This window comes from Carcharhinus amblyrhynchos, chromosome 13 (genome assembly GCF_965287045.1).
Source record: "Carcharhinus amblyrhynchos chromosome 13, sCarAmb.v2.hapA, whole genome shotgun sequence".
In the NCBI taxonomy this organism is placed as follows: Eukaryota; Metazoa; Chordata; class Chondrichthyes; order Carcharhiniformes; family Carcharhinidae; genus Carcharhinus; species Carcharhinus amblyrhynchos.
Window position 1 is genome coordinate 6679317 of NC_137336.1, and position 20769 is coordinate 6700085.

General features: G+C 40.3%; 1 protein-coding gene across 1 annotated transcript; it reads right to left on the reverse strand.

The window, feature by feature from the left end:
- Nucleotides 1-1002: 1002 nt before the first annotated feature.
- Nucleotides 1003-17611, reverse strand: LOC145351629 (protocadherin gamma-A10-like). Its single transcript, XM_080201198.1, has 6 exons — nucleotides 15321-17611; nucleotides 14306-14464; nucleotides 12150-12375; nucleotides 4461-4597; nucleotides 4186-4377; nucleotides 1003-1077 (listed from the first exon to the last, which is right to left on the reverse strand). Exons 1-6 carry the CDS (start codon nucleotides 17607-17609, stop codon nucleotides 1003-1005), a joined length of 3078 nt encoding a protein of 1025 aa, XP_080057324.1. The 5' UTR covers nucleotides 17610-17611.
- Between the last annotated feature and the right edge of the window lie 3158 nt (nucleotides 17612-20769).

The window sequence follows — 20769 nt, forward strand, 5'->3', positions numbered from 1 at the left end:
TTTTACACGAGGACAAGCTTGTTGTAAAAGCCGAAAACACATAAATATTCCAAAGTAGCTTGTTACTGAGTACAAAAAACCTGTCAGTGATAGAAACAACAACGTTTTTGTTTGACTGTACATGCCATTTCTAGTCATTTCAAGTGAAAACAATTATTACAAGATTTTTTCAAAAATCCATCAAGACCAGAAGAAGAGTGCCGAAAGCCTGAGTTTTATTTTCCCTCCAAATTACTGAAAAAATTAGATAGAATACAACTTGCAGTATTTCGAATGATCACGGTCGTGCAATATATGTGTAGAAAGTCTTTAATTCTTTAATTCTGTTCAGAACTAAATCTGAGTTAACACAGACAATCCTACATTTTACACATATTAAAATTCGACTCTATTATCTGGCTTTGTTTCATCAACCTGGCACAACATTTCAGAACAGGATCACGTAGGAGGTAAGATAGGGGGAGGACGTGGAAGCAGATACGATAATGACTCTTAGAGGGCGTCTTGACAAATACACGAATAGGGTGGGAATAGAGAGATATGGCGCCCGGAACGGTAGGGGTTTTTTAGTTCAGTCGGACAGCATGGTCGGTTCAGGCTTGGAGAGCCGAAGGGCCTGTTCCTGTGCTGCAATTTTCTTTGTTCTTTGTAAATTATGTTCCTAACTATTAACTAGTTTGTTTTGAGCAAATCTATCCAAACTACATTGAAATATAGCAATAACTGCGCAACAATCTTATTCTGGTTGTCATATTTGTTATCACAACGTTTTGTTCCCTTGGACGCTCTGAATTGTACTTGCATATTTAAAAAAAAACGCAAGTTGATCCATGCTTTATTTACGACATCCTGCCAGTGAGTTAGCTAGAGTTTCAGTTTTGTCAATATGGAACCAGCACCCACGCTGGATTAGGGATAAACTATCGTCATCACACTAAGGACTCTCGCGAAAACCATGTAAAACCGTGGTCAGTGGGATAAATTCAGAAACAATGTATCTGATTAAAATTGCGCTTTCACGCGCCGCGGCAGGCCATCAACAACAAAATTGTACGACACAATTACTGCCGCATTATCCTGCATTGTTCAACCATAACATCAAAATAGCGCACTAACCTTAGTTCGAAGACGACGGAAGAAGTGCATGCCAGCATCATAATAGCTAAATATGAAAAGAAAGCCTTTTTACGTTACAATATATGATTGCATGAATGTTAAACAGAGCAACAAAAAACATGCCGAATGACATGTCAATCCTCAATGACATTCCCACAACTAATATTTCAGATTAAATATCTGCTGTACTTCCCCAACAAGTCATGAATGCCGGTGCGCAATTACACAGCTAAAGGTATAGGAGATACTCCGAGCGTTTCCATTGACAATGACGCAGTGGCCCAACTTGTCAGTGTACAAGATAAGGCTGATTCATTTGCAACCAGATGTATGCAGGATTGCAGATCAGCGATCCATTCCAGTCTCCTCCTGAGGTTGCCAGATTGAAAGATGCCATACTTTAACCAAGCAAATTCACTCCATCTGATGTCAAGAAATGGCTGAATGACCTGCCCCCAATTCCCAGCTGCAATGCGGAACGTTTGTCCATCAGAACTATCTGCACCAAGCCGTCCAAGCACACCTACTTGAATCCCCTTCACTGACACTAGTGCTTCTTCGAATACATTCTTGTATTTATCCAGAAGGCGCTTTGGCATCGACCAGTCTGTTGACAGCACTTCAGTTAAGTTTTGTCTCCTCCAAACTTGACCTCCGAAATAGAATTAGCAAATTACTATGGAACGCATGGAGGGACAACTCCACTGTTTGCTACATCGACCATGGTGTAATCTTTTAATGTCATGATCTCTTCCTTGTATGTCATTAAAATCCCATCAGCCCGTTATAAAGGAAGAAGTTCGAGTTTTTGTTGGCATGTAATCTCAGTCATTAAAGGTACAGCAGCACTAGTATCACCATCCATCCTAATAGATTGTCCACTTCAGAATCACACAGAATCTATCTGATGTATCCAAAATGGACAAGACGTTCAGTTGGAGCTCTTTATCATATTTCTGGCCATTCTCTTCTTCACAGTACTCCTTGTTCAGTGTTGCAGATTATATTTATAGAATGCAATTTGTTCTTCTTGAAGATACCGAGATTCTTCTTCTGAATATTCTTCTCAGGGGAAGCCAACCTATCCCACCAAGCTTTGGCAATGTTACCCATTTTGCCTCAATTCTTAAATCTGCTATCCTTGCTCCAGCATTCACTCACTGAAAGGTCCATTTTGGCACATGTGCGATGTGCTTGTTACTGTTTTGAGTTCTTATGGGCAATTCGCAACTTGTGGACCTTCATTTCTGCACAAAATTGTAAATCCTCAATGCAACGAGTTCCATTGACACTGCAATTTTTATTGATGTCTTTAAAGTCAGAGCATATTTAGCAATATCACAATCTTCTTTGGATAGTCTAATTTTGGAGACCAAAATGTAGATGATCTCGAACAGCATCCTCTAATGACTCACCAAACTCACAATGTTGTGCCTGCCCTTTTAAATATGCCACAACATGAGCAATGCTTTTGCCTTCCAATTAATTCCTTCGATGGAATCTTCAATGTTGATCATTGGCTTTACAGAGTACTGTTCTTCAAGGATCATTGTCAAGTTAATGTAAGCTTTAGTTCCTGGTTTTGCTGTGTGAACCAATCTCCAGAACACATTGACGATTTTACTTCATATTGTGCTTCTCTCTCAAAAGTTCCTGAGTCTTTTGGAATTTTCTTCCACAAAAGGAAGTGGCGGCAGAGTCTTTGAATATTTTCAGGTAGAGGTACATAGATTATTGATGAGTGAGGGATGAAAGGCTATCGTAGGTAGACTGCAATGAGGCTACAATTAGATCAACTATGATTTTTAAATTGTGGGGTGGGCTCGAAGGTCAGAATGGGTTACTCCTTCTCCTAATTCACATGCCATCAACTAGAAAAAAAAATCCTGGGCACAAAGTGCAAGGGTATTCTAATCAGGTGAATTACCATCGTTCCAACCTACTTACAATTATTAGCACATGATACGTGGCTCCAGCCCTCTTTGCAGCAAATAAGAACAAGAGACCAAAATTCCAGAGTCATGACAAGAGTGACAGCTTTTGACATCAAAGCAGCCTTTGGTATCAAGGAGCCCTCGCATTATTTAAGTTAATGACAAACTTCACTGGCTTGAGTTATGGCTGTTCAAACGGTTGTAGTCATTGGAAATATCTCAACCCCAGAACGTTCTTCGGGGCATTTCCCTAGACCCAACCATGCTACTTTGCTTCAACAGTGACCTTCCACAGGAACAAAATAAAATACAGAAACAAAATAGGTCAAATGTACTGAATGAACACTTCACCTTAAGGTCAGATATAAGGATATTTGCTAATGATTGTACAATACACAGATATAACAAAACAGTCCAAGCCTGCATGCAACATGCTTGAGGTAACATTATATTTCGGCTGACAATTGGCAAATAACGTTCAAGCCAGAAAATTGATTAGTAATGATTATCCCAAACAGGTGGCGAAGCATTTTTGTTTCACTTTTAACAGAGATCACCATTATTAAATCCCCCAGGATCAACAACATGAGTGTCACCATTTACCCAAAATGGGGGAGCCACATAAATGTTTTGGCGCTATGACCATGTCAAAGAATGTGAAGCCTGAGGGACGTAACACACATCCTGATTCTCTAAATCTTTTTATAAAGCATATCTACAAATCACAAGTCAGGTGTAGAATGGAATGCCCTCCTGCTAAATGGATATGAATAAATACTCCTGACTGCTATCTCCTAAAAGATACGATAAATGAGTTTTATATGCAATGCTTCCAATTAAAATAAGCTCCACCTGGCCTTCTTCACTCTCTTAGCTCCTTTCAGTTTTCAAAGATTTACAGTAAGAAAAATTATTGCGAATAGCTGAAATACTGTTTCAGAATATTTCATTACATTGTCTCAAGTAAAAGTGGGTCGAAATGGTAACGAACTTAACACGATTAACTTGGAAAAATAAGTCAGAAATTGAGGTATATCAGCACCTGATCGTTAACTCCGACTGGGCTAATTGCTCTGCATCAGCGCAAATTCCATTTCTGAGCTACATTGGCTTTGTTTCAATGCATAGCACTTACCTCATTGATGTTATGAGGCCAGTCATTGGTTACTTTCCCATCACATTCAGATACAGCTGTTCTCTTGTTCTCCCGGTTCGTACCTGATGTTTTTAGACAGAAGGGTCTGAAAACCATGAACTCGGTTGTAGCTCGTGGCGCCGAATGAACTCTATATTGGTATGCATCTGGAAAGGATCCATTCCCGCATACCTCAAGGACATTTGCAACAACTTTATGATCAAGCTTGATAATTCTTCCCCGTTCAGTCCCAAATCTTCTGCGATTTTTCCTACGGATGCACCCCAGTCCTGTTCTTCGGGAATGGAGTAACGGATCTGCCCCAAAGTCAGAGTCCAGACACAAAGCACAAAAATGGACGATATCGCCGGCACGCTTAGTGTCCATTGACTATCTGATCGTAACATTTCTTCTGCAGAATAAATGTGTTCGAAGCGCGTGAATGAACTGTTGACCGATATTTTGCATTATCATGTTATTCAGGGCAAGCTTAGAGAAACTGGAGGTGTGGCGGATGAGATGTTGCATTTGGTTTGCGTAAGCGCTACTGATACGTTTACATCCTCCCTTTGATGTGACTGGATGGGTGGTGGATTACTGGCTAGATTTCTTCACCTTATTGGTAGACAGCGACACAAAATGTCATAGCCTATAACTACATGAGATTACATTAAAGTCAAACTTCAATAAAAAAAAGTCAAAACTAGAAGCTGAATCTTTCTATAACTGAATGTTCTTCGTCTTTGCTTTACTAAAGTGAAAGCAAATCCTATCTCTATTCCAAAATTCTATTGCAACAAGTTTTGACCCTAAATATGAATCCCATATGCCCAAGCAGGAAACATTCTATAGGTACATTCGTTTAATAATTTCAGCATAGCTGCAGGATTACAGATTTAAGCGGATATTTCCAGAATAATTTAGTGTTATTCAATACACTTCCAAGACTTACGAAGGTTTAAGGAACATTCTGATAATGTTTCATCAGTTCTCAACTGTGGTGACCAGAACCTGAAGGAATATACTTGTTGTTACTTAACCAGAGCTTTATACAAGTTCGTCATAACTTTCCTGCTTTCGGAAAATCTAAATTCCATACGTTTTACTCTCCAAAAATACATTGCACCTTCAAAGATTTGCGCACTCGAAAGGGTCACATTTCCACTTTAAACTCTTGAGAACTAAGGTATTCCTGGTTATCCTACCAGCCAAAACGCATCTCCTCACACACTTTTCTCTAATAAATTCCATCTACTAATTTCCTGCCCATTGTACCAGGCTCCCTGTATCTCGAACTCTCTTTCCATCTGAAAAAACACTATTTCTCACGACTGGAGATGTTTGGTCTTGAAGTCATTGTTTATCCAATTTGACGCTGACCATCTTATTCAATATGCTGCAATATGAGTAAGCGACATTTTACTTCATCAAACACTTATCTGAAAATTCGTATCGGCAGCATCCAATTATGTTTCAAGTTTATTTGCAATTTCATCAACTTCATGTTGATAACTGCAGTTATCTGGTCTCCACATTCACCAAACGTTTGTCACTTGTTGCAACAATCGCTTGCCTTGCAAAATTTGCAGCTGTTCTACCCACGCAGAGTAAAAAACGGAACTAACAGCAGCCTGGCAGAGAAAAACAAATTATGACTCTGCGAAGCTTCTGTCGTTAGTGCACTGCTCCAGATTAGTAAGACTTGTACAACGTGTGCTGGATGGATAGTTGGTGGATATTAGTGCAGCAACTAGGAGACAATCATCAATGACCAGTCCTCCAGAGCGTGAACATTCAGAGTGGTATTGGAGAGGAGAGGAACAACGGAAAGTTCAGCTGGCTGACTAGGAGGTTCGGAGAAAACAAAACAGCGAATCCCACACCTTCACAGTCTATTATGTTCCTTTCAGCCAATGTTGCAGGAGCTATCATGACAGAGTGTGGCTTCTTATCCACAACTGGTGCTGTTTAGTACAGAATGGACGTAAACTAACATTTCATGACGTGGAAGGCTGCAACATTGAGTATATAGATTGATATTATATGCATAGCCAGATGCAGGATTGTAAAGGCAATTCGAAAAGTTGTTTTCATACTCAGGTCTGAAAATACAATTAGTATTCCTTTTATTGACTTCATAACAGTATTATGTGCATAACTTTTCATAGAATGTTCACAACTCAATTTTGTTGGGATTTTGCTTGAACAGTAAAGGCCCTATCCTCTCCCAGCCGTTTCCAATGCATTAGGATTCGGAGGAAACGCACACAGACACAGGGAGAATGTGCAAACTTCGCACAGACAGTGACTCAAGCCGGGAATCGAGTCTGGGTGCCTGGCATTGTGATGCAGCTATGCTTACCACTGTGCCACCGTGCTGTCCCCAATTTTTGGGAGTACCAAGTCATCTCTCAGCATTGAATTAATATTCTGTTTTTATCCTAACAAAGTGAGAACATCATATTTGCACTCCTTATAACCTATCTTCAATTTCCCCACTTACTTAATCTATCTACATTCCTTTGTATCTTCCGCCTTGCTCACAATATGCTTTCACAAATACGTTTGCATGGCCAGGAAACTTAGTGACAATATGCTGTACCCCTTTATCCAAATCATCAATATAAATTGCAAATTTATTGTAAATTGCATGGAGCCTGTGACACTCCATTCGGCCGAAATTCAATTTCTCTTTCTAACATCGAAAATTACCAATTTATCACTTCCAGTTACTAATGCTCTGTCAATGCTAACATATCACCCCAATATCAGAGCGTTATAATGAAAGATCTATTTCATGTAGCAACTTATCAACTGCCTTCTGGAAATATCTGTTCGTTTATTTTACTTGTACTTTTTCACATCCTCCAAGAACTCTAATTCATTTGTCAAAAACAAATTGTCTTTGATAAGCGTGATGATGCTTGTTGTTTACATTGTCATTTCTGAAGTGTCGTGCTCCTGCTTCCTCAATGGTGGAGACTAACAATTTCCTAATGACAGATGTTACGTTATCTGGGCTAAAGTTTTCCTGCTTTCTGTTTATCACCTTTCATGAACACATTGGTCGTTTTCCAATCATTTGGGGCTTTTCCAGAATCTGGGGATTTTGCGAGATTATACTTTCTCTGTGGCCACTTACATTAACGCCAGAGAAAGCATGACACAAAGGTATTGGGACTTGTTTGTTTTTAATCACATTATGTTTGCACTTTATAGAGATGGCTTGATGTTCCCCCGTCCATGTTTTCCCTTGATGTTCTACTATTGAAGTGTTTTGTACCTTGTACCGTGAGGGTGGGCACAATGTACCTGTTCAATATATTCTGTTGAAGTTAGTAGTTATATTGATTGACAAATATATAAGGCATTGAAAAAGGCATCAAAGGTAAGTTATTATTGAGGATGTAACAGGAGAAATGCAGAAGGAAATATATTACATTAAATACGACACCACTGAGAAGTTGATCACAACCAAAAATAAAGTCTGAAAACACAAATTATTTCCAGCCATATTATGAATCATTTGTCAACATTACTGACTTGCAGACAAAGGAACAAAAGTTGAGAATTTTAGAATACAATCGTGTCTTAACACAGAATATGAGAGCAAAGATCCAAATATCTTGTAGAACCATGTTTACGAGAGGAATTTGTTTAGATGGTCACTCGAGTTATAACTGAATTCCTTCAACAAAAAGGTGATAGCTTAATAGATTGGTTACAGCACAGAAAAGGGCCTTTCGAACATTTCCATGTCGACCCTCTTCAAGATCAAATAATCAATCTCCACCACCAGTTGGCATTTTACTTTATTTTCCTTTGCTTGAAAATCACAATTCCAAATACTCGTGATAATGCATTCCAGATCCCAACCAATCAATGCGTAAGAACATTTTCCTTAATCACCGTTAGTTCTGTTGCCAATCAACTTACATCAGTGTTGCCTGCTTCACGACTCAAATCAATGATAATATTTGGTCTTTATCGACATTGTCTAGATGTTTCTAGATTTGAAGCGCTCCTATCAAGCCTCCTTTCAACCTTCCTTTCTTTAAGAAGAATTATTTCAGTTTCTCCAATCTACCACTCTACAAATGAAAGAACTGGTCTCTGGGCCCATTCTCGCATAATCTTTTCAGTGTCCTCTGTAAAACCGTCACAGTATATTGTCATCAATGGACACAACCGTACACTGAGAATGCACCAGAGTTTTATAAATGGCAATCAAAATGTCTATTGTTTAATACAATGAAAACGATCAGAATGCTATCATTGTTATTACATGAGGAATGTACGGAATGCTCGAAGGTGAACGAGAAAGGAATTGTTACAGCAGCAAATATTTCAATTTTCCTGAAAGTGTCTCCTAAAACTTTTCCTTCTTAACTAGTTCTCCGTTTACTGGAGAGCATGCGAACAGCACCATAGTCATTCTTGAGAAGCAAATACTGTTCTTTGATTTGGAGATGCGGCCTTTTTAGTATTGTGAGTTTCCCTCTTGGTTTTTCATGTGACTGAAGCAGGCCGTTTCTTAAGGCGCAGATTTTTAGGTTCATATGGCAGAATGCCCCAAGAGGTCGTGGGATCCGGAGTGTAGAACTTGTTTCCTTTTGTTTCAGTAGCTACCACCACTCTGCCTCAACATTAAAGGGTTTGAAGTCAAGCTTGACGGGCAAGTTGTTACCAATTCAAACAATTGGTAGCAAGCTCCTCTCTGGCATTAAAGCCCATGCTGTTGCCCTTCAAGGAGAGTTTCAGATAGTCTTTGTAGCGTATTCTTTCTGATCCCATGTAACATCGCTGATTTGAGGGTTGGAAAAACAGAATATGCTGGGCGAGTTGTTCTGTTATCTGGATGCAATGTTTAATTCTTCACTGTTGATATTTTGCATGAATACGCGAAGAGGTGGCTTCAAGAAGGACATCAGCCTTTGTTCAGAGGTCTTTCTATTTAGGTTGGAGGATGTGACCGAGTCACGATTTGAGGGATTTCTCTCCTTCTTGTGCACGCAGAATCCATGTCACATTTGACAGCATTGGCTCTGCCTTTTGAAGACTTACAGAAGTTTTTTGGCAAGCGCTTGTTGCCATTTTTACTGAGCTTGCATAAGTGATCAATTACTGAAAGAAGTGGCGGCCAGGTTTTGGGAAATGTTCAACGTATTGCAATCTCTCTGTCAACATATATTGTAGGTGATTTGGCTGAATTGATTCGTTCGCTTTATTTCGGTATTATTCAAGAGCAGGTCGAATCGCTTTTGTTAGATTTGAAGAGACCGAGAGTGATTTGCTAATCTGATGTAGATTGGGAACTAACTCTGCAGTTATACGCAAACTGTAGTTCACGTATACTTATGGTGGCCACTTCAGTTGTGACATAGAGGCGACTAATGGGAGAGTGTTCCGCTGATACACCAGAGGGCGGATTTTCGATAAGGTGAATAACCACAGCCAGGTAGATTGCAAAAACTATAAGTGTTATCAGAGAGCTTTGCTTGGCACTGGTTCAGATTTTCAAGGGGATTGTTTCAGAACTTGAACTCAAAACAGACTCAGTCAAGTCATCACGAAGCAGCTGCAGGGTTGGGATGAAGTTTCTGGGACATCTAAACTGCTGGAGTACCATTCACGTAGCCTCGCGATTAACTGAGCCAAATGCTTAGGTCCAGTTGATGAACGTATTGAGTAATTTCTGTTTTTGTCCTGAGAAATATTCTTGGATTTGTCTGTCAATGATTACCATGTCAGAGGGTCTGCTGCAAAGCATAAGCTGTCTTTGGGTGTTTTTCCTCAGCCATAGGAAGTGTGGGATTCGGGGAACTAATGTCAGGACATTTTCTCCGAGGAACATTGTTCAATCATCAGCGAACATCCCCACTTCAAACCTTATGATGGAAGGAAGGTCACTGATGAAACATTTGAAGATGGTAGGGCTGAGACACTACTAGAGGAACTTCTGCATTGATGTCCTGAAGTTGAGATGATTGACCTCAACAACACAACCATCTTCCTTGTGCGAGGCACGATTCCAACCAGCGGATGATTTTCCTCCTGATTCCCATCAAGTCCAATTCTATTAGGGCTTCTTGATAGTATTTTGGGTAAAACGACACATTCATGTCAACGGCAGTCACTCTCACCTCACAAAACTGGCGTTCAGCTTTTGTCCCTGTTGGAACAGGGACTCTCCCTCTTCATTTTTGTTGCTAATACTTTTCTCAGTTCCCTGGCTTTCGATGATATATATTTTTCTTGTTAATACGATCCTTAACCAGAGGAGGTGATGGCCCAGCAGTATTTTCGCGACGCCATTAAGCCAGAAATTCACGAATGTTCCAAAGTAGATGGTGGAATTTGAATTCAATAAATAAACTATCAGGAATTAAGAATCTTGTTGAAACCATTGTCAGTTGTCGGAAATACCCACCGCGTTCACTATTGTCCTTTAGGGTAGGAAATCTGCCTTTCTTATCTGATCTGGCCTATGTGTGACTCCAGAGCCACAGCAACGTGGTTGACTCTCAACTGCTCTTCGACAACCAGAGGTGGGCAATAAATGCTGGCCAGCCAGTCTCGCCCATGTCCCACCAATGAATGAAATTTCCCTTCCAGGAATCCTTCTCCCTCACTTAGACATGTCTTTGTTGTTAGTCACGAACTATTTTCATACACATCTATCATTTTTTATCAACTGCAGTTTCTGCTCAACTCTTTTTTCTGCCCAACCACCTCTGCTCTCATGGCTTTATAATTAACTTTCTCTAATTTTCGCACAGATGTTTGTGACCCAATTTTAGCACTCACAACCTGAATGCTAAATTCTACCATGTTGTTACCATTGTTTCCTAGGAGATCTTTTGCTCTGAGATTTTAATAACACAGCCTCATTACATATTACCAGGTCTACAGCAGTCTGATCCTTGGTGAGGTCCATAACAATTTGTTCAAGGAAACTTCTGATAAATGCCATGATTCCTTCCTGATGGCTGAAACCTGCCAATTTGATTTTCACAATTCAAAAGTCACCAACAATTAATGTACTGCCTTTTTTACTTTCCTTCATTATCTACCCATTTTTTGTCTGTCCTATAGCATGGCTACTAATAGGGAGGCTATAGACTACTCTCACGAGTGTCTTCCGTTTGTTGTTTCTTACCTCCACCTATCTTGATTCCATATCTTCTGATCTAAGACCATTTCTTGCAACCGTACTTATTCCACCTCCTATAAATAAAGCTACCCCATCCATCTTTCCTTCGTGCCTATCCTGACGAAAAGTCACAAACCACTGAATATTTATTTCCCAGCTTTGAACTCGTTGTAAATACGACTCAGTAATGGCTATATTAGATCATCCGTTAACCTTGATTTGTGTTGTGAGCTCATTTATCTTGTGCGGAATGCTACGTGTATTTAAGCAAAGAGACATTATTTTTCTCTTTTTACCATAATTTCCCATTTACCTCCATGCGTTGCTTTATAATGTTTGTACGCTCGTTTCCTTTTTGGCACATTCGTTACCTAAATAGTGCCCTGCAATGCTTCCATGCACTTTTGCTTTGCACCCTACATGTCCCCTCACAGATCTACTGATCACCGATCACCCCCCAGACCCCGCCCTCCCCGCCCCTATCACCATTTTTTTCTTTGAGAGCCCTGGCTACTTCTATAGTAATATGGTTTGCAAGAATACAGGTCCCAGCACAGTTCCAGATGTATGCAGTCTCACCAGGACATCCCAAATTTCCCATTACTGACGTCGCTGCCCCAGAAACTGAAACAACTGCTCCAAACAAATCTTTGAACCACGTATTCATCTCTCTAATTGTATACACTCTCTGCCAATTTGCACGTGGCTCAGGAAATAATCCAGAGAATATAACCATGGAAGGCCTGTTTTTTAACTTAATGCCCAGCTCCTTAGACTCCTTATAAAAAACCTCTTTCCTCGTTTTACCTACGTCTCTTCGACATACGCGGACCACGACAGCGGGATCCTCCATCTCTCATTGCAAGCTCCTCGTCAGGTCGGAGCAGATGTCCAGAACTTTGGCTGAGGGCAGGCAACAAAGACTTCTGTACTTCCACTCTCTTCTGCAGACAACCGCCCTGGTGTCCCTCACTATACCCTCTAGGTTGCGAGTAAATCGTGGCATTGCTGTCGCTGAATTCCAAATTATCAACATCCTGGGCATTAGAATAACCAGAAAATAAAGTGGCCTAGATATCTCATTAATGTGTGTGCGACAGAAGATCAGAGGCTAGGAATTTTGCAGGAGTAACGCACCACCCGACTCTCCAAAGCCTGTCCGCAACCTACAAGTTAGAACTGTGATAGAATAATCTCCAATTTCCTGGATGAGTGCAATTGCAACAACACACAAGAAGCTTAACACCATCCACAGCAAAGCAGTACCCTTAATTGGCAGAATTTACACAGACATTCACCCCGTCCAACACTGTTAAACAGTGGGAGATCGGTGTGTCATCTGCAAGATGCACTGCAGGAACTCAGTAAAGATCCTTCGACAGTATCTTTTAAACCTGTGACAGCTGTTTTGGGCAGCAGATGCCAAGCAACACCGGCACTTGAGGTTCCCCGTCAAGTCACTCATCATCTTGTCTTCCTGCACTGTTGCTGGGACAGAACCCTGGAACTCCCTCCCTAGCAACACTTTTGGTGTACCCACACCTCAGGGCTGCAACCGTCAAAGAAGCGACTTGCTCACCACTTTCCCAAGGGCAAGTAGGAATGGGCAGTAAATGCTGAACTAGGCAGCGGAACATACATCCTGTAAATAAATGCATATATAAATCCCCGAATGTGCCCAGCACCACCGGCAGGACAGACTTTCCAGAGGTAGTAGCACAGTAGCATACATTCTGGAGCGACGTGAATTAGGAGTCATCAAAATTGACCCTGGACCCCACGAAATCTCAAGGCATCAGGTCAAAGATGGCCAAGGAAACCTCCTTACTGGCTAACAGCTACTGTCTCAACCCTCCCTCTTCTTACATTACAGTACTCCTCAATTTTGAACGCCACATTCAAGAAGTAGTGATGACGCCAAAGGTAGAAAATATACTCTTCGTGCTATTTTTAATCTCCATTACCAAGGGTAGTTCGGAAGAATCACCATTGACCCGTTTGGGTGAGCCCTAAAGTATAGAGCTTCTCGGCTGGGTGTGTGACAGGTCACAGTAAGAAGTCTCACAACACCAGGCTAAAGTCCAACAGATTCATTTGATAGTAAACGCCACAAGCTTTCGGAACACTGTTCCTTCGTCAGGTGTGTCGGGTCACCAGGGGACGTGTAACCTTGCACATTCTTTCATTCTGGATGGCAAACCAATTCCCTTTTGAATACCTTGATCGAACCTGCCTCTACTACCTTCTCAGGACGTTTATTTCACACAAAAACAACCCTCTGGGTAAAAACAAAATCTCATTTTACTTGTCCTAGTTTTGCCTATTATTGTGAATCTGTGCCCTTTAGTTCTTGATGCTCTGTTGAGTGGGAACAGTTTCTTACTATTTGCTCGGTCCACACCCCTCGGGATCTCGAATACTTCTATCACGTCTCTTCTCAGCTATTTTTTGTTTCTCCAAGCACAACAGTTCCAACTTCTCTAATCTGTCCTAGTACATACATTGTTTACCACGCGAATGATTCTTGTGAATTTCCTCCACCCCTTCCAGTGCCTTTACACCCTTTCTCAAGTATGGCGCTGAGAACTGGATGCAGAACTCCAGATGAGACCAAACTAGTGTGGAATATATTTCAATATTCCCTCCTCACTCTTGTACTTCATGCCCCATTACTAAATCAGGATATAATACTTGCTTTATTAACTGCTGAAAGGGTTAGTAATCACATAAGTTTAAAAATCACACAACCTGTTGTGAAAAAAATAAATGTCTTCTTATAAGAGCCGTCACAGACGGACATCAAGGCTATTAGTCTGGCAAATCTCATTAAATCAGACATCTTTAACTAGGCGGAAGGAAGTCACCTGTACGATAATAAGTTACAGCAATAATCTATTACGTTTTCACGCTGGTTGGATCTTATAATGAAACATGGATAAAGTATTGTGATTGGTATATGTTAATTACTTGTAATTGAATTTGAAAACCATAATTAATTGTGCATGTTGGAATGCGCCACTCTGTCAATCTACAGAGATGTGTGCTGTATTGTCCAGCGTCCTTGCTGTAGTTTGCATTAAAACAGCTGTTTAAGACAACTTTGGTTTCGTTACTCAAAGAGTAGAGCTGTGATCATTTAAAAGGCTGACATCAATGCCTGCAATACTGCCCTGTCAGCATGCCGAACCATTTTAATGATCTATGTACATATACACGAAGTTCCTTTAAATTTCTGCGCCTCATTTATTGTTCTAGCCTTTATTGTATACTTTCACTCCATATGCCCCCTCCCAAACTTAATCACCACCCCCTCCCCCACCCCGCTTCTCTGCATTGAACTTTATCGTTCACTTCACTGCCCAATGCACCAATATGCCTGTTTCCTTTGTTTGCATGTTTCTGTAGCCAAGGACGATCATATTCCTCGAAACAATACAGCAAAAATTACATTTAGTAAATTACAAAGGACTGGAAGAAGAATAGTGCTTATGGTACCAACATACAAATTATAAGTAAACAACCTACTCTGCAATTAATTTGCATGCAAGAACTGTTCTGAACAATGGTAACCGTACAATCTGCAGAGGTGTGCAATTCCTATCTTCTAAATAAGTCACTAAAAGCCACATAAGCTGCTTTATTCAAACATATATGAGTTTTACAGCCATACTGCTGAATACATTATGAAGTGGCCATCACCTCTCTCTATTAACTGTGTTACAGCAAGGACAATTAAGTCATGGTTGACCAAATGCAGATATGGCCATTTATCATCCTGTGATAAGCAAATATAATAGTTATTCATGAATTGTTGCACTGAACATCTTACCACATCAGTGTCATTGGCGAAATTATATGCTGTCGTCTCAATCCATTCCGAAAAAGCATTGTCAACATTGGTAACATAATTTCTATATTCTGGAGGCCCGCACTGTTGAAAGACCAAAGATGAACCCTGGGGAGTCCTTTCTTCTGAAGGTACCTTGTAGCTGTGCGTTTGGCAAAGAGATCCTGTTCCGCGAACTTCAATGCAATTGGAAATTACATTAGAGTCCGTTGCTATTTGAAAGTTAATGTGTGGATTTCTGAACTCCTTATTCTTGTTGTTGCCCCCGGAATGGCAACAGCTTGCGAGATGGCTGCCACGGCCCGTGTGGCATATCATTGCAATGAGAACAATAACACCAATCATAAGAAGGAATGTGATTCCACCTAAAGAAATTATTATATAAAATGCTAGGTCTGACGAATATTCATCAGCTTGTGGTACACTCCTCAGGTCAGAATGTACTTCTGCAATGGTATCCGTTATGGAGAGTTCTATAGTTGTAGAGGTTGATAGAGCTGGATATCCATTGTCATGCACAACGATAACGAGAGTTTGCACCGTAAAATCGTGATTTCCAAATCGGCGAATTGTTTTGACTGCCCCAGAACTCTGTCCAACAATGAAAATTCCCGGGTTCGCATCTTGAATAAGTCGAAAGGAAAGACGGGCATTCTGCCCTGAATCAGCATCCGTTGCCATTACCTTGGTAACCAGATAGCCTGGATCAGCAGATCGTGGAACAGTTATCTGAAGACCGTTCTGTGGCAAAGGCGACACGATTACGGGTGCATTGTCATTCTGATCCAGGATAATCATGTTTACTGTAACGTTGGCACTCAGTGATACTATTCCACCATCTTGTGCCAGCACTTGGAACTGAATGTTTTTCATCTGCTCATAATCAAACGAACGTTGGGCATAAATAGTACCGTTTTCTGAACTAATAGAAACATATGATAAAACAGGAACGCCACTAATTCTTGTGTTCATTATAGAGTAAGAAATACGTGCATTTATGTCTAAGTCTGAGTCCATTGCAGATACTGAAAAAATAGAAGTCCCAGGAGTGTTGTTTTCCATAATATAGCCCCGATACGAAGGTTGCGAAAAACGCGGTGGATTGTCATTAATGTCTCTTACGTGAATTACTATTGTTTTGTTCGTAGAGAGAGGAGGGGACCCAGAGTCTTTGCACAAAATATCAACATTATATTTAGATACAACTTCTCTGTCCAGCATATCCCTGGTGACCAAAGTGAAGGAATCCTTAAAAGAGGATTTCAGTTGAAATGGGAGATAACTGGGAATATGACAATTGTTTTTTCCATTGTCCCCTGAATCTAGATCAGTTACACTAATCACAGCAATCATAGTTCCAATTGGAGAATCCTCGCGGACTGTGCTGTATGTTGACATTAGCTTCACTTCTGGGGCGTTGTCATTTACATCCTCAATGTTGACCAAAACAGTACAATGCACAGGCACTGCATATGAGCCTTTATCCTTCGCCACAACGTTAATCTCGAAACTTTTATTTTCTTCGAAATCGATCAGTGCTTTCACTCGAAGGTTTCCTGTTGTGCGCTCCAAGGTAAAGAGCTTTCGCACTTTATCGGGATTGTACTTACCAAGGTAATACTCTATGTCGCTATTTAATCCTTCATCCGTGTCGGTTGCGTTAAGTTTGATCACCAAAGTACCCACCGGCATGTTTTCCAATAATTTGACCGTGTACAAAGACTGGTGAAATATAGGTGAGTTGTCATTTGCGTCCAAAACTGCAACGGTAATGCGAGCAGTGCCAGATCTCTCTGGTGAACCACCGTCAATGGCTGTTAACAGTAAATGATGCATGGCTTCTTTTTCTCGATCCAATGCGTTTTGTAGGACGAGTTCCGCTAATTTACGTTCACCGCGAGTCTGTACCTCCAAAATGAAGTGCTTGTTTGAACTGAGCTGGTACGTACGTACTGAATTTACACCCACATCAGGATCGCGTGCGTCTTCCAAGGGGAAGCGCATACCCGGTGAAGTTGATTCAAAAATGTCCAAATAAATCTCACCATTAGGGAAACTGGGGGAATTGTCATTTATATCCAGAATTTCGACCTCAGCACGATACAAATTCACAGGGTTTTCAGTCACTATCTCCAGTGGAATAACGCAAGTAAGGCTGCCTTTACACAGCTGTTCCCTATCTATTCTTTTGGTCACAAATAATATTCCATTGTTCAAATTCACTTCGAAATACTGTGGATGCGGATCAGAGATGATTCGCAAGCTAAGATCTGATAGTTCTTTTAATTTTAAACCCAAGTCGTTTGCGATATTCCCAACAAAAGTACCTTGCTCCAGCTCCTCGGGAATGGAATATCGGACCTGCCCAGAAACGAGATGACAGATACAAAACAGCAAAATGGAGGACAAAGCTGTTCTTTCCATTTTATGTCGCTGATCTGCATTTACTCCTACTAAATATCAGATACCCTCGAAAATACTCAGATATTTGTATCCACAGGGTGAAAATACCTTTTAATAACTTGTTCCTGTAGACTCGAGCCGTAATGAGATGCTGACTCCGCGATTTGGATGCTCGATAAAATGTCTGCGTCATCTTTCCCCTGCCGGGGGATGGGTGATGGATCTCCAGCTTCGTTTCAATCCCTTATTGGTAGACAGCGACACAAAGTGTCTCGGTCCATAATTACAATGAAACCATCTGAAAGCAGCATGTTAGCAAAATGAATATGTCGTCTGATGTCGTTAATGATATTTAGGTGTTGTTACCGAATACTCAGCCATTACTGCTGTAAATCCAAAAAATTACGCACATTATTAAATTGCAAACTATTACTTAATTCTTTTTGCACTTCGGAAACTGTTTGACTTCCTACTAATTCCATTATTTCTCAACTGGAGAGCATAACTTCCTCTGACGACTTACGTCAAAGCTAACTTAAAAACATTTTGTTCGGAGCATAAGCATTTGAAATTTCCTACTTTTTTGAAATCTTAAGCGAATTAAAGTTATTCTTACATATTCAATTTACAAACGCCTACCGAATTTGCCATATAAAGAGCAATATGACAATCGCGACGGGCAAATGACAATCTTTTTTTTTCCATTTCATAATTTCAACTGTGATCATAATAATCGCAATACAGAAGAAAAAAATCTGAAGTGTAAATGATCAAAAATAATAAAATATGTGTAGAAGATGGTTTGGTAACTGATACGGCTAAAATAAATTTGACTCACAGCCCGAAACAAACGTCTTCTAAATGTTAAGACACCAAACGCTTGATTTGATTTCATTTATTATTGTTACGTGGAGTGGAATACAATGAATGGCATTGTTTCTTGCGCACTATACAGACAAAAGCATGCCGTTCATAGAGTACATTGGGGTGAAGGAAAAGAGAGGGTGGAGAATATAGTGTTACATTTATAGAAAGGATGAAGAGAAATATATACTAGGTCCATTCAAAAGCCTGATGGCAGCAGGGACGAAGCTGTTCTTGAGTCAGTTAGTACGTGCTCATGGACTATTATATCTTTTTCTCCGGGTGGAGAAAGATTAAGTATCAATCCAGGATGCTTGGGGTACTTAATTGTTCTGCCTACTTTTCCGAGGCAGTGAGAAGTGTAGATGGAGCCAATGGATGGGGGGTTGGTTTCCATGAACGACTGGGCTACATGCACTATACTTTGTAGTTTCTTGTGGTCTAGGTCAGAGTAGGAGCCATACCAAGTTATGATACATCCGAAAAGGATGCTTTCTATGCTGCACCTGTAAATAATTCCTAGTGAAAAGGTCACTTTCTTTTGAGCTGAAAAACACTGATGTTGCATATTAGCTCAAACCAAATAACCTCGCTTTCTCTGAATCACCAAGTCATAAGCTCCAAATTAGATATTATGCAGACCTCCGGGATGAAATGAGGGTCAGAAAAACTGCCGTCCATCTGTCACCATTGTCATTGGTGCAAATTTCTATCTAGGAGACGGCAAATATTGATAAAATTCTGGCCAAGCTTGAATCATTCATAGAAATACGCAGCATCGTCTTGGCCAAATATCATTCCATAAATCAAAGACGGGAACCATCATTAGTGCTTCAGATCGATTGAACATAATAGGTAATTTCTTAGCTTGGATAGGTGATTGGCTGAGGGACAGAAGACAGAGAATCGGGGTAAATGTTTATTTTTTTCTGGATGGCAAGAAGTAACGAGTGGAGTGACACAGGGTTTGGTCCTTGGGCCCCAGCCTTTTACAATCCATTTTAATGACTTAATAGTGAAGGCTATGAATGCAATCACAGTCCTGGCACACTTACAAGGTACAGATGCGCCCTCCAAGCATGAAAGCTCTACTGTTAAATCTAGACCCCACCCGATCCCATTCCTCATTGTTTACAGGGAAAGATAAAACAGAAAAAATAAAGTGTATGATATACACAAATAACAATGCACTGCAGATAGCCAAGGTGAAAATAGGCAGTGCAGGGTGAAGTTAGGAAGAAAATGAGGAAATCCCAGAGGCTGCATGGTAAAAAGATTGCCAAGTAAATTTAAAGAAAACCCAAAATTGTTTCAGCAATATAATAATTTTAATACGTTAGTTCAGGAAAAATGGAACGTATCAGAGATGAAAAAGGGAACTTGTGTGTCGATGCAGAAGCAGTGGGAAGGGTTTAAATGAATATTGTACCTCCATATTTACAAAGGAAATGGCTGATGCAGATTTAGTAGCCCTGGATGAACACTGTGAGATATTGGAGGGGTAATGATAAAGAGAGAGAAAGTACTCGAAGTATTGGAATCCATGAAAGTTGATGAGCCAGATAGATTGCTTCCAATGCTGCTGAAGAAAGTCAGGGAGGAAATGGTAGATGCTCTTAGAATGATCTTCCAAATTTCACTATATAAGGTGGAGCGACCAGAGGACTGCAGGATCACAAACTTATTGCCATAATTGGAAAAGGAATCAAAGAAAATACCAAACAATTTTAGGGCAGTTAGTCTTACATTGGTAGTAAATCAGTCCCGAGGGAGAGGATTAATTGTTGTGTAGAAAGAAATGGACTTGTCAGGAATGATCAACATGTATTTGTTAAAGGACAGTCTTGCCTCACAATTGTGATTGCATTATTTGAGGATATGAGAAGAGTTGATGAAGACAGTGTTGGGAACATCATAAACATGGATTTTAGCAAGACACGTGACAAAGTCGTACATGCAGTTTTGTCAAAAAAAGTAAAAGCCCATGGGATACAGGGGAATGTGGCAAACTGGATCAAAAGTTAGTTTAGTAACAGGGAACAAATGGTAATGTTCTACGTTCTTGTGAATGGAAAGTTGTTTCAAAGAATAAAGAACAACACAGCACGGGAAACTGTGTTGGGACCATTGCTATGTGTGTTATATACTTATGATTTGGATGCAAACGTGTGATGCAGAATTAGAAAATCTGCAGATGACATAAGGATTGGATGAGTAATGTATAGTGTAAAGAAAAAGTATTATCTACAAAATGTTGGTTTGGAGAAGTGGGTGGTAAATTGGCAAATGGATTTTAACATGGAAATATGTGAGGTAA